The sequence below is a fragment of the Camelina sativa genome, chromosome 12, assembly GCF_000633955.1.
Source record: "Camelina sativa cultivar DH55 chromosome 12, Cs, whole genome shotgun sequence".
NCBI classification, from domain to species: domain Eukaryota; kingdom Viridiplantae; phylum Streptophyta; class Magnoliopsida; order Brassicales; family Brassicaceae; genus Camelina; species Camelina sativa.
This window is the reverse complement of record NC_025696.1, coordinates 25,735,111-25,752,966: the sequence shown is the minus strand read 5'-3', so window position 1 is coordinate 25,752,966 and position 17,856 is coordinate 25,735,111. Positions and strand designations below refer to the sequence as shown.

At 36.0% G+C, this 17,856-nt stretch overlaps 2 protein-coding genes across 3 annotated transcripts; both read left to right on the top strand.

Moving 5' to 3' along the window:
* On the top strand, positions 6,155–9,976 carry LOC104732622 (transmembrane 9 superfamily member 4). The gene is made up of 8 exons (XM_010452185.2): positions 6,155–6,450; positions 6,823–6,863; positions 6,944–7,529; positions 7,622–7,759; positions 7,848–8,004; positions 8,581–9,065; positions 9,381–9,639; positions 9,734–9,976. Exons 1-7 carry the CDS (start codon positions 6,296–6,298, stop codon positions 9,598–9,600), a joined length of 1,782 nt encoding a protein of 593 aa, XP_010450487.1. The 5' UTR covers positions 6,155–6,295; the 3' UTR covers positions 9,601–9,639; positions 9,734–9,976.
* Positions 12,115–14,033, top strand: LOC104732621 (armadillo repeat-containing protein 7-like). Of its 2 annotated transcripts, none has more exons than XM_010452183.2 (7): positions 12,115–12,218; positions 12,428–12,557; positions 12,675–12,711; positions 13,146–13,219; positions 13,328–13,421; positions 13,536–13,618; positions 13,702–14,033. In XM_010452183.2, the coding sequence occupies exons 2-7, from the start codon at positions 12,486–12,488 to the stop codon at positions 13,882–13,884; spliced, it is 543 nt and encodes a 180-aa protein (XP_010450485.1). In that variant the 5' UTR covers positions 12,115–12,218; positions 12,428–12,485; the 3' UTR covers positions 13,885–14,033. The 2 variants fall into 2 exon arrangements, with proteins under 2 accessions (XP_010450485.1, XP_010450486.1); XM_010452184.2 differs by having other exon boundaries at positions 12,120–12,218; positions 12,437–12,557.

The following is a 17,856-nucleotide window of genomic DNA, read 5'->3' as shown; positions in this document are numbered from 1 at the left end:
AAAAAATGCTTAAGTTGTCTAGAGTCCCTAGAAGAAAAGAAAACGAACCATAGTGATAATAAAGATTTTCCAATCCGCTAGAATGAAAAGAAGTGAACTCCTCCTAAGACTAAGTGTAAAAAGTTTGAGATGAAGTTTCTGATGAAGGGTAGAGATAGGACCAACTTCGGTTTAGAGTGTTCTTTGGGTAGACAGTGCGCTGCTCTTGCATGTATCAGTTGGTTTCAACCTTTAGCCTTCTCTTAAGCTCAACTCCTTTTCGTGAGAGAACCTTGTTCTGTATTGATAAAACCACTTGATGAGGAGACCNACCTCCGCAACCGAGCCATGCTCAACCTCCGCAACCGAGCCACGCTCAACCTCCGCAACCGAGTCACGCTCAACCTCTGCAATCGAGCCATCCTCACTTCCACAATCGAGCTATCCTCAACCGCCTCAATTGAGCCATCACTCGAGCCACCGGTCTAGGGATTCAGCTTTTGACGTATTCATCAAAGTTGTAGAGAATTGAGTCATCTTTCCAGTGCCGTTTATTTCAAGCCAATCGGAGGTGTGGTTCAAGAGTTATCATCGTTTTAGTGGATGCGTATACACCCAGCTCGAGCCACTTTCACCGATCATGCTCGAGCCATTTTCACTCACACCACTCGAGCCACTCCTACAGACACCATTCGAGCCACTCCCACTCACACCACTAGAGCCACTCCTACTCACACCAATCGAGCCACTGGACGCACACGGACAAAATCGCGTATGCCAGGAAGACGCTCCGTCTGACATGCTTCAGGAGATTCCCAAACCGACGCTCTATCTTGTCGTTTTAAGTTTTAGGGATTCACGCGTTTTTACTATATATACATTTTGTTAAGTCTTGTTTTGGACATCTTAGTTTTTATCTCGTTTCTTTTGTAAAGTTTACCTAGCCACCAAAAAACGTACTCTGACTTTGTATCCCGACATCTTTGAACTTATTCAGTATTTTGATTTGATTTCTTCTAAAAAGTTGTTCTTCACATTTTAATCTATCTATGAATGCTTGTTTCAATGTTTTCTGGGTTTGCATCCTTGACTATGATTTTCGGATCTGAGTAGTGTGTTAGTTCTTGAGGATGGGATAGATTAGGTGGAGGATATTAGGATGTAGAGTGTTTAAGCGTTGATTGCATGATTCCCTTCTGGACTAGAGTAAGAAATACTCCCTCTGTATCACAAAGGATGATGTTGTAGGATTTTCACATAAATTAAGAAAAACATTTAATGTTTAAATATAAATGCATTATTTATTTATAATAACATTTCTTATAACTATTAACCAATAATAATTTACTAAACTTTAATATTTTCATTTAATAGTTCTTGAAATTTACAATTTTTTAGCATTAGTTGATAAAAATCAATCTTTGTGATACAAGAAAAAATTCTAGAAAATCATCTATTATGATACAGAGGGAGTACTAGTTTTTCTCTTATCAATTGGGACTAGGTTTGAGACATTTCCACACCCAAAAGGTGTTTGACGAAATGTCTGACCAACTAGTGCCAGAGACTTACGTTCCTAGCCTAAGAGATTAGTTGTCTAGGATGTTTGTTGACATGAATGAACTTGTTTGTAATGCCTGCTCGACCATGATCCTCTAGCGAGAGCTAGGTATGGAAGTGGTTGAGTTTGAGTAGCTTTTGCCAAGAGATTGGATTAGCTAGGTTGTGATGTTCATTGTTTAGGGATAGTTTGCTTGTGGTATGTTAAACACTCTGTAGACTAGGATACTCCACCGACATCAATTACCCCATCCCTAGGACTTCTTTCTTTCTGATTTTTATTACATTCCTGGAACAGTTTCGTTTCTTGCTTTTTAGTTCATGCTTAGACTCGTTTATGTTTTTATTCATTTTCGCTTCTTGTCATGCATTCTCGTTTCTAGTTCTGTGACTCATTTCAGTTTTGCATTTTGATCATTCTAGGATTGTTAGAAAAACACTCTTTTGAATTGGCTTAACTTGTGACTTCTTGATTGCATCTTGAGTGACTAGCATCATCCCATTTGGATTGACACCTTAAGTACTACAACTACATAAGGTTAATTGAACCTACTAGGAAACACAAAAATCCTAGTATCAATTTTCTTCAATTATTGAATGAAATATTCCTTAGTTATACTAATGACAATTTAATGTAAATCCCCTATATATTTTGATCTTCGATTATATCACCAATAGAGCTTTATAAAATTATTAGAAAGGTAACATTATTTATATTTTTGAATATATGATTTTAAATATATATTTTTTACATCTCATAATATAGTTATATTATTATATTACAATACATAATAAAATTAATTTAATTTCGAAAATATGTAATGTAGGGAGTAATATTTATCAATTTTTGAATAATATTTACCAATTTATAGGAGAAAAAAATTGTGTATATAAATAAATTGAATATAAGTTGCAGTTGACAAAAGAAATATATATAGCAGTGCCAGTTTGTGTAATTTTATGGAATACTAAAGGTTAACAATAAATTTGCTGCGGAGCTCTCTGACGACGACACGTCAGCTTTTTCTCCAAAATGTTTCTCTTTTAATATATAGGGGATGTTTGTTTTTTCTTTTACAAAACAACTATAGTTACCAATAGTAACCATTCAATTAACTAGACCTACATTTATATATAGAAGATAATCTATTTAGTTCATTTTTTCTTTCAGGAAAATATTAAATTTTAAGCTATGATTGAATTATAATATTTTTTAATTAATAATTAGTTTTATGGTTAATTTATGTATCATAATACATAATCTTATGACACAATGTGATTTGTTAGTATTTATCTTAAAGTGTTTATTTATCATTATTGATTGATTATTTGTTTCTTACTTCTTTTTTGTTGTTAAAAATATTTATATATATGCTTTCAAGTTTTAAATTTAGTGGTAATTGACTATATTCTGGTTACTTACAACAACATATATATATATATATATATATATATATTGATAAAAAATCTAAGATTTGATAAAACTACAGTTTTATGAATATTTAATATATTTGTATAAACAAACCAAATTAAATCAAATAAAAATTATCAAAATCTTCCTACTCATTCATATTTAGAATCATTTTTTCAACCACCACCAAAAAATGTTTAGCCGAGGTGAGAAGTTTATTTCTTACATTTTTTTTCTTCACTAAATGAATAAATTATATATGCTTTCAAATTTTGAAAACAATATATAGAGATTTTTTATTTATTATGTGAATTATGTATTGATTCAAATGTATGCTAAATAAAATCAAATAAATATCTCAAATTAATAATTATGTTTGCAAAATTAGAGGAGGGAGACAATTATAAAATTTCCTTAAATCAAATTGAAATGACTAATGATTTCAGTTATTTTTCACATTCAAAAATTTACTTCTCTTTTAATACATAAGATAATCATCTTTTTTTTTGTAAATTTATTTAGTGTTAATTTCAAAAATTTAACACATATCATATGTACATGTTTTGAACATTATTTTATTATATGTTGCTGTATCTGACAGCATTAGTAGTTTTTATCTGGGTCCATGTGAATTTAGAAGAGAAAAAACTTCACTAGGTTGTTAAATTAATGTTTCGAAAAAAATTTGATGGAAAAGCAAAAAAATTGATTTTAACTTATTATGTAAATTTATTTGTTTGGCCATTTGGTCACAACATTTGGACTAGTACCTCCTAAATGATTGTTCTTAAGGGTGACAACATATATGTTAACAAAGTATATGTTAGCAATTAAATGAAAGACCTTAAACATTCATGAGACAAAACATTGCCAAAAATATATAAAAACCAAGGTGAAGCCAATATAGATATATAAAAACAGAGGAAAATTTGATCTATTCGAGCCATAATATTGTATTAGGTTGAAAAAGGTTTTAATGGTATAAATCACATTTTAAAGAAAAGGAAAATTTCTTTAAAAACCTCAACTTATTTTTATTTGGATGTTTAATACCTAATAGTTTTTGGTTAGAATAAAAACATCTTATGTATTAAACTGGTGTCAGACAAAACTTTATTTTAAAATCGTTGGTGGATTTCAACCCGCGACTTAACAGATGTCGACGGCCATTACTAATGACTGTTAAAAAAAAATTATGCAAGTAAATCTACATTCTAAGTTTTCGTTAAACTGATTTCTTGTTTTTAATATCTTTGCATGGAAATATTCAATTTGTTTTTGATTATCAAGTTAAAACATCAATACCAACAGTGTGGGCTTGAATTTTGAAAATTGATAAAAAAAAACATAAAATAAATAACTATGTGGTTTTGGAATGTAGGGAAGGTGTTGGTCTGAACAATATGGAGGCCCCAAAATTTGTTAAAAAAAAAATATAATTTTTAACATTTTAAAAGGTGACGATAATAATATTATACTTTTTATGTTATAGTTTTATGATCTGAAAGCTCATGTTTGGAAACTGCATACAGATCCCAAGCTTAAAGTGTTTCTGTGGAAAGTCCTGAGTGGAGCTCTACATGTTATCTCCAAACTCAAAAACAGAGGGATACGGCTCGAAGATAGATGTCAGTTATGTGGTCAGCAAGACGAATCAATCAATCATGGTCTCTTTCAGTGTTTTGGTGCTAGACAGGTCTGGGCTCTTTCAGATTACCCATCTCCTGAGTTCGGCTTCGACAAAGGCTCTGTCTACTCGAACCTCCACCATCTTCTGATTAATAGAGACAACAAACATTGGCCATCTCAGTTGAGGAAAAGTTTTCCCTGGATCATTTGAAGAATCTGGAAGAATAGAAACATCTTTCTCTTTGAAAACAAGTCCTTCTCAGCTCCTGACTCGGTGATCAAAATTCGTGATGATGTTGAGGAATGGTTTATTGCCCAGAGGTTGGATATAAATGGAGAGATGGTACAGGAGACAACAGCGGTAGCAGCTCAACACAACACACAGGGAAGAGGTGAACCAGAGGTACGGCCGAGAAGGATTGAAAACTGGAGTCCACCTCCCTTATCTTAGGTTAAATGTAATGTTGGTGTGTCGTGGTTGAGAAGGAACCAACTTGCAGGAGGAGCATGGGTTTTGAGGGATGATAGGGGAAAGTTCTCTTGCACAGTTGAAGAGTTTTTACCAATGTAGAAAGCAAAGTCAAGGCCAACTTTTTGGTTACCAATTGGGCAATCGAATGTCTTTTAAGTCATTGATGTGTCAAAGTCACCATAGCCTTGGAAGATGCTTCACTGGTTCGTTTTGTATTGAGACCAAAAGCTTGGCCATCCTTCAATTATGAATCAGGTGAACTCTTGAGGTTATTAGGTTTTGTAGATAGGTGGAATGTGGAAGTGGAGGGATCAAGAACTAACAGAGGAGCTTTTCTCATTGCTCAAAGTGTCACAAGTGAGTGTAGACTTCAGTCCTATGTAGCAGCGGGTGATCCATCTTGGTTGCATAGGGTTTTCGATCATGAGAGAGTTATATCCTCTGCATAGTTTCGGTTACTTTGGCTTTGGTAGTAGGGTAGGAAATTTTTGGGTATGGCTATGTTCACATAAATGGCATCCTTTAGACTAGACAATAGTGTAACCATGGGAGTTCTTATACTTTTTGGAATCTTGTAACATCTTTTGTACTCTGTTGATATGTAATCCATCAATATAATTCAGTTGACCAAAAAAAAAAGATGTAGTTAGATTAATAACAAGTATATTAGGTTTTATAGTTTGCTTGTTGTTGCTATTTTTATAATCGTTCTTAAAATCCATCACTAATTTGATTGAGCAAAAAAAAAAAATCGAAGTAAAACATGATTGCAAATCTTTAGAAGAACATTTCTTTTTTTGTATTGTTTAACAAATTAGTCTCTTTTTTTTTTTTGTGAGAACAAATTAGTCTTTGTAGGCAGTTCCTACACTATTTTTAGAAGCAATTTACATGTAACTTCACAAAAACAAAAAGAGTGCAGTGACCTTTACTCCTAATCCCAACAATCTGAGAGTTAAAATATCATTATCATTAATAAAAATATAATAATCACAAGTATATATTATTTTTCTTCTATGAAAATTATATATATATAAAATAAAAGTTGGGGAAATCGAAAATGACAAAAAGTGGTTTCTCCGTTTCAAAAAGTAAAATTTCATGACTTGCATTGCGGAGAACCAAAAAAAAAAAAAATTAGAGTCTCTCACTCTCAATCTCTCATGATCATAATACACCCAACCGCTTTAAACCTCTGACTCTAATCGCTAATTTCAGTATCTCCTCCATTGGTACTGCCGGCGATGACGTCGCTTCTTCTGGTCTTCTTCTTCTTCTTCTTCTTCTTCTTCCTCTTCGGCGTTTCTCCGGTTATCTCCGACGGTTCCGATCACCGTTATAAGGTCGGTGATGATGTTCCCCTTTACGCCAACAAAGTCGGACCGTTTCACAATCCCAGGTCTGTTCGCTAATTCTATTTCAGATCTGAGCTTTTGGTTTTCTGAATTTCGTTTTCCCAATTGCATGAAAGATCTCTCCGCGTTTCGTGTTTCTGATTTAATTTTTGAAATACTAAATTTCCTGGATGAGAACAGTCTCAAGCTTTGATTCGTAATTGTTGGACTGTGCATTAGGAGGATTTGGTGTATATGAATGTGCCTGGGGTGTGTTCTGTATCGTTTCAAGCTTTTTGAATTTTAGTGAATGTTAGTGTAATAGTAATTTAAGCCTCTTTTATGTAGATCATTAGTGATGTTCGATTAATTTTTAGTAACTCTGCTGTCTTAGTTTGACCTAACAATTTTTTTTTTTTTTGTTTTCTGTGTTGCAGTGAAACATACCGATACTTTGATCTCCCATTCTGTTCATCAGGTATGTATGAATGGTATATTGCTTAGTTTCCATAGGTGAATTTTTGTTATTTTTATATAGATGAGGCATATCTTTTACAGCTCCTGTTAAGGAAAAGAAGGAAGCTCTTGGGGAAGTTCTCAATGGAGATCGGTTAGTCAGTGCACCCTACAAACTGGAGTTTTTGAATTTCAAGATCTCTGTAGTTGCATGTAGAAAGAGGTTGAGTAGAGAAGACGTTGCTAAGTTTCGTGATGTCATCTTGAAAGACTACTACTTTCAGATGTATTATGATGACTTGCCCATCTGGGGATTCCTTGGAAAAGTTGTCAAGGATGGCAAAACTGACCCATCCGAGTACAAATACTACCTCTTCAATCACCTGCAGTTTGAGATTTTCTATAACCAGGACCGTGTTATTGAAATTATTGTGAGAACAGACCAGAACTTTCTTGTGGACTTGACTGAGGACAAGGAAGTCGAAGTGGATTTCACATACACAGTTCGATGGAAGGAAACAGAAATTCCTTTCGAGAAGAGGATGGAGAAATACTCCCTGGCTTCTTCAATGCCCCACCACTTGGAAATCCACTGGTTCTCTATCATTAACTCATGTGTCACAGTTCTTCTCTTGACTGGTTTCCTTGCCACTATTCTGATGCGAGTCTTGAAGAATGATTTTGTCAAGTAAGATATTAACTAAAGAGCATAGCATAATTGAATTTGTGACTTTCAATATGTCTTGTAACTTACCCTGTAGACTTTTGTACTTCTTATAGGTATGCTCATGATGAAGAGGCAGCTGATGACCAAGAAGAGACTGGGTGGAAATTGATTCATGGTGATGTATTTAGGTTCCCAATACACAAATCCCTGCTGGCTGCGGCCCTTGGTTCTGGCACACAACTGTTTACACTGTACGTTTTCACATTGAGTTGTGGTGTTGTTTCTTGTTATTGTGTATTCTTCTCACTTTGTAACACACTTTTTTTTATTTGTATGCAGAGCTGTTTTCATCTTTATGCTTGCGTTAGTTGGTGTCTTTTATCCCTACAACCGTGGAGCATTGTTTACTGCATTGGTGGTCATATATGCACTTACTTCAGGGATTGCCGGATATACTTCTGCTTCTTTCTATTGCCAGCTAGAAGGAACTAATTGGGTAAGTATGGATACTAGTTTATGGGTTTTTGTTTGTCTTAGGATTTTTTTTCTTATTCATATCTTCAGTAGTCAGTCAAAAGTCTTACAACGTGGGCGCAATTAGTCAAATAATCTGGTATAGTTTCTGCCCATGTGATAAGATGCCTGTCTACAGTGCGTAAGTGATATATTTGGTGAAAATTGTCAGTACTGCGGCAATTTGTTTTAGTATTCAGTACTAACTCTATGTGTTCCTTTACTAACTCTCTTTTATCCGGAAAATATGTGTATAGTTGAGGTCTGACCTTAATTGCCCATTAGATGATTAGATTTTTGAGTTTTCTAGTTCTTTTTGCATGCTGGGTTTTAACTCACAGTTCTGAACATTCACTTTTAGCAGTTTGAGGAAAGGCTATGGGCAATCACGTTTATCTTGTTCTCATTTGCAATTGGTTATCTATTTTTAATTTCTCTGTTATTCATATTGCTCCAAATGGTTTGATGCGAGGATGATAGCGTTGACAAAGTGAGTGAACAGTTTTAGAACTCAATAGCTTCATTAAAAAAACTGATATTGGTTGTCCTGTCTTGACAGGTGAGGAATCTTATACTGACTGGAAGCCTCTTCTGTGGACCTCTTTTGCTCACTTTCTCCTTCCTTAATACTGTTGCAATTGCTTACCAAGCCACTGCAGCTTTGCCATTTGGGACAATTGTGGTTATTTTCCTTATATGGGCACTGGTTACTTCACCATTGTTAATACTGGGAGGTATCGCCGGGAAGAACAGAAAGTCCGAGTTTCAAGCTCCTTGTCGTACCACAAAATATCCAAGAGAGATCCCGCCATTGCGCTGGTACCGGAGAACACTTCCGCAGATGGCTATGGCTGGTTTTTTGCCGTTCAGTGCCATTTACATCGAGCTTTACTACATATTTGCCAGTGTTTGGGGTCACAGAATATACACCATCTATAGTATTCTTTCTATCGTCTTCCTTATTCTCGTTATAGTCACTGCTTTCATCACAGTTGCGTTGACATACTTCCAACTTGCTGCTGAAGACCATGAGTGGTGGTGGAGGTAATGTCGTCTTTCTCTTTCTTTAACTTCTGATTCCATTATTTATCTTCTTGTATTTTTAGGGAATATATGAATTAAGTTTCCAACTAATTGAAACTACTTCTGTAGAGGTTTTTCATAACCTTTAACAAAGACAGATATAGTAGTAAGAAAACTTGATTCTTTGCAAATGAGAATCCTATAAGTCGTAATTTTTTTCATTTTGTCTGTGGTGGTTTCATGATCTCAGTTATAGATCAATGCTTTAGCCTGTTTGTCTATAAATTGTTTGATCTTTCTGTGCATCTGACTATTTTGTATATTCTGCATTGAAAGATCATTGCTATGTGGTGGATCAACGGGCTTGTTCATATATGCCTACTGCTTGTATTACTACTATGCACGGTCGGATATGTCAGGGTTCATGCAGACTTCCTTCTTCTTTGGCTACATGGCGTGCATCTGCTACGGATTTTTCCTCATGCTCGGGTCAATCGGATTCCGTGCTTCCCTTCTCTTTGTTCGTCACATTTACCGCTCCATCAAGTGCGAGTAAAACTTGAATATTCAACGACACCTTCTCTAGTGGTGACAGGTAAGAACATCATATTAGTGTTTGGACTTTGACTTGTTGATATCGAAGTTATGGTGCCAATGTTTACTTTTAACCTTGTTGATCATTGTAACAGCGATGGTAAAATGCGGCCGAGGGCCATCGATCCGGTGAAGTTGTCTAGTTTTGGTTTTGGTACCCCTATCATTTTTTTAACAGATCTTTCATTGCTTTTTCTCCGTTGGGATGATGTACTTGAGAACGATCGTGAGATAGAACACTCAATTTTCTCGTACATATTTTCTTCTCCATAGCAGTGACTAGTGTGGCTATATTCTTATAATGACTAATACGACGTCTACAAATTTTAAGGTTTCAACTGGAGACCACTGAAGTACCCCAAAACAATGTAACAAAATGAATGAGGAATGAAAAAAAAACAAATGTTGAGAAATAAAAAAGAAAAATGCAGAGCAAAAAATTATGTTATTATGATGAATGATTGAATGGTAATTAAAGTGATAATAATATTTTTCTTAAATAATTAATTAATTCATTGAAATTAATTTACTATTTAGTTGACTTTTTACATTTGATAGATTAAAAAAAGGATTTTCAAAAATACTCTTTTAATATGTCACTTTTAAAAAATATCCTTTTAAGTTGTTCATTTTCAAAAATATACATTTTATATGTATAAAATAACTAAATTCTAAGCACTAAACTTCAAATAATAAACCATAATCCCTCAAAACTATATCTTAAATGTAAAATAGAGAACCCAAACCTAAAAAAAGAATTCTAAAATTTAATTTAACATATTGTAATGGTGGAAAAAAGGATAAAAATGAAAATGTTTTAAAAATGTATTTTTGAAAAGGTATCTTAAAAGAGTTATTTCTAACAAATTCTCATCAAAAATTTGCGAATTAAATTTATATATTTCATGTTATCTATCAAAATTATTAAATTATATAAAAATTTTAAAATAAAATTGTAGGAGTAATTAAATCAAAAGATATTATTATTATTATTATTTTTTTTGACAACAAAGAGATCAGCTCATATGAGCCAATGCGAAGGAAAAACGTTTACAAACAACACTTGTTGCAGAGATGTATGCGCTTGGCGTGCCAACTTATCCGCACTTACATTTGCACTTCGTGGAAATAGAGACAAAGAGAAAGAAGTAAACTCCTCCATGTCCATCTTGATATCGTCGAGGTAGGTCTTGAAGGCCGGCCAGTCTCGAGGCGAAGACACCATCTTCACCAAGTCTAAGCAATCTGTATAAAAAGCCACTTCCCGATAGTCATGTCCAATCATACACCATATAGCCCAAACAAAGGCTTCTACTTTGGCATGTAATGGTGAAAGACTACGTCGAAAATTGGTTGCACCCCTCGTCGTCAAAGCGTCCTGAAAAGACGAACACACCCATCCTGCACCTGCGAAAGCATCGTCTTCTTTCCACGAGCCATCTACAAAACACTGAAAACCTGAATAACTATGATGAAGGTGACCTAGTCGCTCCAAACCCCGAGTACATGGGGGGGTTGGTCAATGGAGTTGGATCCTCCTCCACCTCCTCTACCTGAGCCTGCAACCAGGAAGTCGCCTCCCCAACCGCTAACCTCACTACATCCTCTGGTTTTTCCATTAAATTTTCAAAGACGCAAGCATTTCTCGCTTTCCAAATGTACCACATGAGCCAGGGAAAAGCTTGTACCTGCGAACCCGGATTTGCTGAACCTAAAAAATGATCTACATTGGTATACAGAGACTCCATGGGAAAAGAATCTGGCCCAATGGGTACGTAAGCTAAAGCCTAAACCTGGTGATCTGGGAGACACCGAAAAATCGCATGATTTATTGTTTCCTCGTCCGCCCCACATCTTGCACAACCTGGATCACAAGCAATACCTCGACGGCGCAAGGTTGCCAGACCGAAATGCACCCAGACAACACTTGCCACATAAAATGTTGAATCTTCGGTGGACATGGGACTCTCCAAACCCATCGAGGAGAGGATTAATATCCGGCCCGTACCGAGTAGCCTGAGAAAACCGCTACTTGGCCAAGCGCTCCGTATCATATCCTGATTTGACCGAATATTTTCCAGACTTAGTAAAATGCCAATCTAGGGAATCTTCCATCTGAGAACTACCCAACGGTAAAGCCCCTATCAAAACAGCATCCTCCGGATCAAAATGCTCTAGGAGCAGATCCATACGCCAAGAATTGTTTTGATGATCAATAAAGTTTTGTAATTTTAAAGAAGGGTCCTTGAAGGAGCCTTTACTCAACACTGGTCTCGGGGAATGAGCTGGTATCCATGGATCAGTCCACATAGAAATGGTCTCTCCAGAACCAACCCGTTTAATAAGCCCTTTGTTTACCAGCTGAAACGATACTCCGCCATCAGAGTACGATCAAAAGATATTATTATATTTTCAATATTATTTTACTATCAATATTATTTTCCAATTTTAATTTCTTAAAATTATTTTCTCTCTCTCTCCTCAATTAACAGATTCTATTTCAGTGTAATTTTCTCCCGATTAAAAAGAGCTCTCTCTCTCTCTCTCTCGATCGATTTTGGGATCCCTAGCCTCCAGCAGGTAAGATATATCAGCTGCTTAGCTTTCTCATTTCTCATCTACAGACAAATAAGAAGAGCTCTCTCTCTCTCTCTCGATTTTAATTTTGATTTTTCGATTGGGCTTCCGATTTGTTTATCCTGAGTTGATTTTGCACTTTTGATTATTCAGAATTCCGTATTTGGCTTCTGATTATAATGATGTTGATTCACGTTCATATACATATATAGTCTTTGCAGAAGAACAATTCATATTCATTCGTCTCTAGAGTTTTTTAAGTGAGAAGGAATGTTTACAAATAAGGAAAGACAAGAAGAACGTACAGGAAAACATGGAACACCAAGGCTTCAATTTCTACAGGTCTTTCTCAAGAACCTAGTTACCATATAGTTTGTCTGAAATTGTTTATATCTCTCTGTGAGAAGCATTGTTGTTGGAGCTTAGTTTCTGTCTTCTTTTTTTTTTTTTTAATTGCAGGAGCTTGTGAGTCAGTTTCAGAATGCAACTGATCAAGGTAGGATGTACTAGTTTGGGTTTTAGTAGTAGACCATAATAAGTATTGATTCATGTTTCTGTTTCAACATTTCGAAAGTATTGTTGCATAAAGACTGGCTTTGGTGCTTTCTTGTGATTAATATATCTGTTGACATTTGTTTTTGTGTGAAATGTTGAGTCTATACGCATTGCTGATTTGCATATATGATTTATAAGGATTGTGTGTGTGTGTGTGTGTGTGTGTGTGTGTGTGGCTCATATGGAACATTAGGGTACTTAAAATAGAAGATACGGTGGTTTGTGTTAAACAATCCCTTATGGCAAATTGCTGTCATCACTTTCAAATGCTTCTGTTAAACTATAGATTTAGCTAGCCTAATTAAGTATATCTCTGGTTTTTTCACTTAGTTTTGTCAAGTTATTTTGACACAATTATTGTTTTTGCACCTGCAGATACAAAGGAGAAAATTGTAGCAAACTTGGGGAATTTCGCATATGACCCTTACAACTTCACTATTTTACGTCAGGTAACTCTCTGAGTATGCTCATCTTCTTCTATCGTTTCCCATGGAGAACCCAAATATCCCCCACTTCAATTTTCTCACGATGAAAATGTTAATGGTGTACTCGATCAGCTAAATGTCTTGGAACTATTCATAGACTGTCTAACAGAGCCAAATGAAAAGCTTGTGGAATTTGGAATAGGAGGATTATGCAACGCTTGTGCCGGTAAAATGCCTGGAATATACAGTTTTACTCTCTGATTCTAAACTGTTTTTTGTTGTTGCCATAACTGCAATTTACTGATCATCAAACTAAATGCTCTTTTCTCTTCTTGTGCAGACCCAAAAAATGTTGCTACAATTGTCGAGGCTGATGGAATTCCTCTTATAATAAAATGTTTATCAAGTCCTGTACGGAACACTGTGAGTCCACACGAGTTTCTCGCCTCATTAATGTGTTTTCTGGTGTTTAAAATGGAAACTCAAAATTGTTTGTTTTCAAATAGGTGAATTACGCCCTTGGGGCGTTGTATTACATGTGTGACTATAACAGAGCAACAAGAGAGCAGATCTTGAGACCAGAAGTGGTGGATCTCATAGAGAGGTACGCAGCGGCTGATTCAGTCAGTGTAAGCTTTAGTAACTTGGCTAAGGCGTTTCTTGACAAGCATGTTCATGCATACACATGAGATTCTTGAATATTATCTTGTCTATTTTTGGTTGGAATTAGCTTGTATAGCAATGGGCCAAAACACAAACGCTACAATGGATGTGTTGATTTTTGATGTTTTGTGATAATATAGATGAGTAATATAAAGGCTAGATGAGTAGTTGGATCCAGTTGGTGGTCGTAGTTCATATTATATGAAAACTTCATAAATTCGAGAACACTTGGCGTTGTTTGGTAAGATCATGGCTAATCCCATTGTCGACATGGACAGTGAGATCTCTCACAGTTAAATGGGACGGGTCTCATGGTTAAATTAAAAGATATAGAAAGAACTTGAATATAAAGAATGTCTCTCTTTATTAATATGTTTAGAAAATTTTCTCTCGAAACTAAACACTTCTTAAGCTCTCTCTTAATCTTATATCAAGGTCACAACTCAACACATGATATATATAGAGGCTTTCTTATTCCTATTTCTATTAGGACTTAGAACTAGATAACTCCTAATTCTAACTTGAACATATTTTGAGTCTCTCTCTTATCCTTATCACTCCATTGTAAGGATAACTTAGACTTCAAGTTTCAAAACTTATCCAACAATCTCCCTCTTAAGCTTTGAATTACTCTTTGTCAAATCATGAACACCAAGCTTCTCATTTCCATAAATTGAATTCTTGCCAATGCCTTTGTCAATGCATCCGCCTTCTGATCAACTCCAGGAATGTGATCCACATAGATGAGTACCCTCTCAACACATTCACGAATAAAGTGAAAACGTTTGTGAATGTGTTTACTTTTGCCGTGAAAGACAGGATTCCTTGCGAGTGCGATTGCTGCTTTGTTGTCGACGTACAACATGATCTGCCTACTCTTCCAGCCTGTGATTTCACTTAAAAGATCTTGGAGCCAAATTGCATGCTTAGCTCCTTCTGTTGCTGCCATAGACTCGACTTCACAAGATGAGAGTGCGACTGTGTCCTGTTTCTGTGAACACCAAGTAATTGGTGTGTCTCCAAAGAAAAACATGTGACCAGTTGTACTCCTTCCATCATCTTGATCGACATTGTGACTACTGTCACTAAATTCCACTATCTCCTTCAAGCCTCCTCGCTTGTACTTCAATCTATAAGATGTTGTTCCTCTCAGATATCGTAATATCTGTTTCATGATCTCACCATGTGATTTGCGCGGACTCTGCATTTATCTGCTTGTTATACCTACTGCGAATGCCAAGTCAGGAAGCATATGCAGTAAGTACCTCAAACAACCAACATTCCTTCGATAACGAGTATGATCTATCTCCAATTCTTCAAGAGCTTTGGAAACCTGCAAACCAAACTCCATTGGAATTAAAGTTGGATTACAACTCGCTAATCTAGCTTCCACTAGAATCCTACGTGCATAGCCTTCTTGTTTAATAGTGATTCCGTCTTCCTCTTGATTCATCTCAATACCAAGGTAGTAAGTTAGCTTGCCTAGATCAGTCATCTCGAACTTTGCAGACATCTCTGCTTTGAACTCTTTTATTGCCTTAAGGTTGTTACCCGTAACCAACAAATCGATATACCGCAACTAAGAGCAGATCAACTCCTTTTGACTTTCGATACACAGATGTTTCTTTAACACACCTCTTGAAGCCTAACTCCTTCAAAATTTGATCTAGCTTTGTATTCCAAGCTCGTGGAGCTTGTCTTAATCCATACAAGGCCTTAGACAACTTATAAACTCTATGCTCCTCACCTTTTATCTCGAAATCCTCTGGTTGATCGACATAAACATCTTCTTTTAGTTCACCGTGCAAAAACGCCGTTTTCACATCTAAGTGATGGATCTCCCATCCATCTGCTGCAGCCAAGGCAATTAGTAATCGTATAGTTTCTATAAGAACTACTACAGGGAAAGCTTCACCAAAGTCAATACCACTTTCTTGCACATACCCTTTGGCAACCAGTCTTGCCTTATGCTTACTTATAGAGCCGTCTACATTTCTTTTGATTTTAAAAACCCATTTAAGCCCTATTACCTTCACATCTCTTAGCTTATCAACAAGAACCCATGTCTTGTTTTTTGTTGATAGAATCTATCTCATCCTTACAAGCAACTCTTCAAACTTGCTGGTCTTTAGCATCTCTGTAAAACAACGGTTCATCATTGATCAAGAACAGAAGTATTTCACTTTCTACCGTTGACAATAGAACATAGTCTTCAAAACGTTTTGGCTTCTAGGTTGGGCGAGTAGTTCTTCGTAGAGGTTGCTGTTGTTGTGTATCTTGGGTGACAATGATCTCATTGTCATCTCTGTTTTCCTGAGATGTAACACTCTCTGTTTCATCTTCATCTTGATCTTCAATGTCATTATTTGTCACAACCGGTCCTTCTCCTGCATCCTCAACATCACCCCACCGCATATGAAACATCCCTGGTTCACTAACGGATTGTGCAGTTGAAACAAGATATATTTGTGGGTGTGATATGATGAATGTATGCAATGGTGAGATATGAATGAATGGATGGTAAGGTGTTTCAATTCCCCTTATGCAGTTGCAGTAGCAGTATAAGAGGTGTCAATCCAATATGAGAGTTGTGAACAATCAAGATGTGTATATGAGCCTAAGTTAAGCCAAGTATGCAAAGGATGTTTGTCACTAACAATCCTATTGATGAATGTAAAGAGCAGAAGGTAAAGCTACTAGAACTAGATGCTAAATGTAAATGGAACAGAATGATTATGACTAATATGAAGCTAGAACAGAAATAGAAACTATACTAATGAACTAATGCAAGACAAGTAATGAACAAGACACTAAGAGAATGCAACAGAAATGCAACTAGAATGAAACAAGAGATAAGACAGGACAACTACAAATCATAAACAAGAGTTCTGGGGATGAACTCGAGCAAGCACTCGATCGAGTGTAGATCGAGTGCAGGGTCGAGCTGGGCAAATCCGTGAAACAGAGCAATACAAGAAAAACAGAGCAATACACAAGCGAATCAAACAACGATCAAACAGCAGGATTAAGACTTAAAAATCAATAAACAAGGAAGGCCTTGAGGAGGGATTCATGGGCTGGACTAATGATTGAGGTCATCTAACTTGGTCAACAAATCTCAAGCAAACTTTGAGCTAATCTCTAGACATATATTTCTAAGACAAGTTTAATCCACTCTCATGGCAAGAAACAATCAAACCTATGCATCTCTAGACTTGTTCTCACAAAGTAAAGAATCTACACAAGCAGGCATTAAGCAATATGTCTCATACCAAACAAGACCTCTAATCTCTTAGCAAGCCTAATGGTAAGCTCTAGATCTAGCCTTATCTATGCTTCTTAAACATTGGTGTGATGCTAAGATGCTTGAAATCAAACCCTACCCTCTCAGTTATAGGATCAGCATTAAGAACATCTAGCCTAGAAGAGATTCTACCACAATCAAGCTTGACCAAAGCAAACAAACCTCAAACACAGCCCAGCCTAACCCATCCTCAAGATCCTAAGCTACTACTCACAAGAACACATGATGAACATCAAAGTCATAAACCCAGAAAATACTGAAACTTGCATCAAATGAAAGATAAAGCAAAGATCTACAATATTCAAGAATTAATCAAACACGAATTCTTAATATCTTGAAAGTTATGAAACCAACAAAATCCAAGAATCTTATGTCTTCTCTCTTAAAAGAGTACAAGATCTAAGAAAAATAAAAGTGCAAAAGGAATAATTCCCAAAAGGGTACAAACTAGGTTTCTGACTATTCTAAAATGCTGGACCCTTGGTGGCTGCTGGGTACAAGGTCTTTAAATAGAAAAAGTAGTGGAAGCCCTAAAAATGCTAAAAGACAAAACAGCTAGGCGGCTCGGCCAACTCGACCCGGTGCTCGGTCGAGTGACCGGTCGAGTTGGCTTCTCTCGTGCAGCTTCCACTCGGTCGAGTCCCTCTCTGCACACGGTCGAGTGTCTGGTCGAGTGGGCGGTCGAGTGGGACTC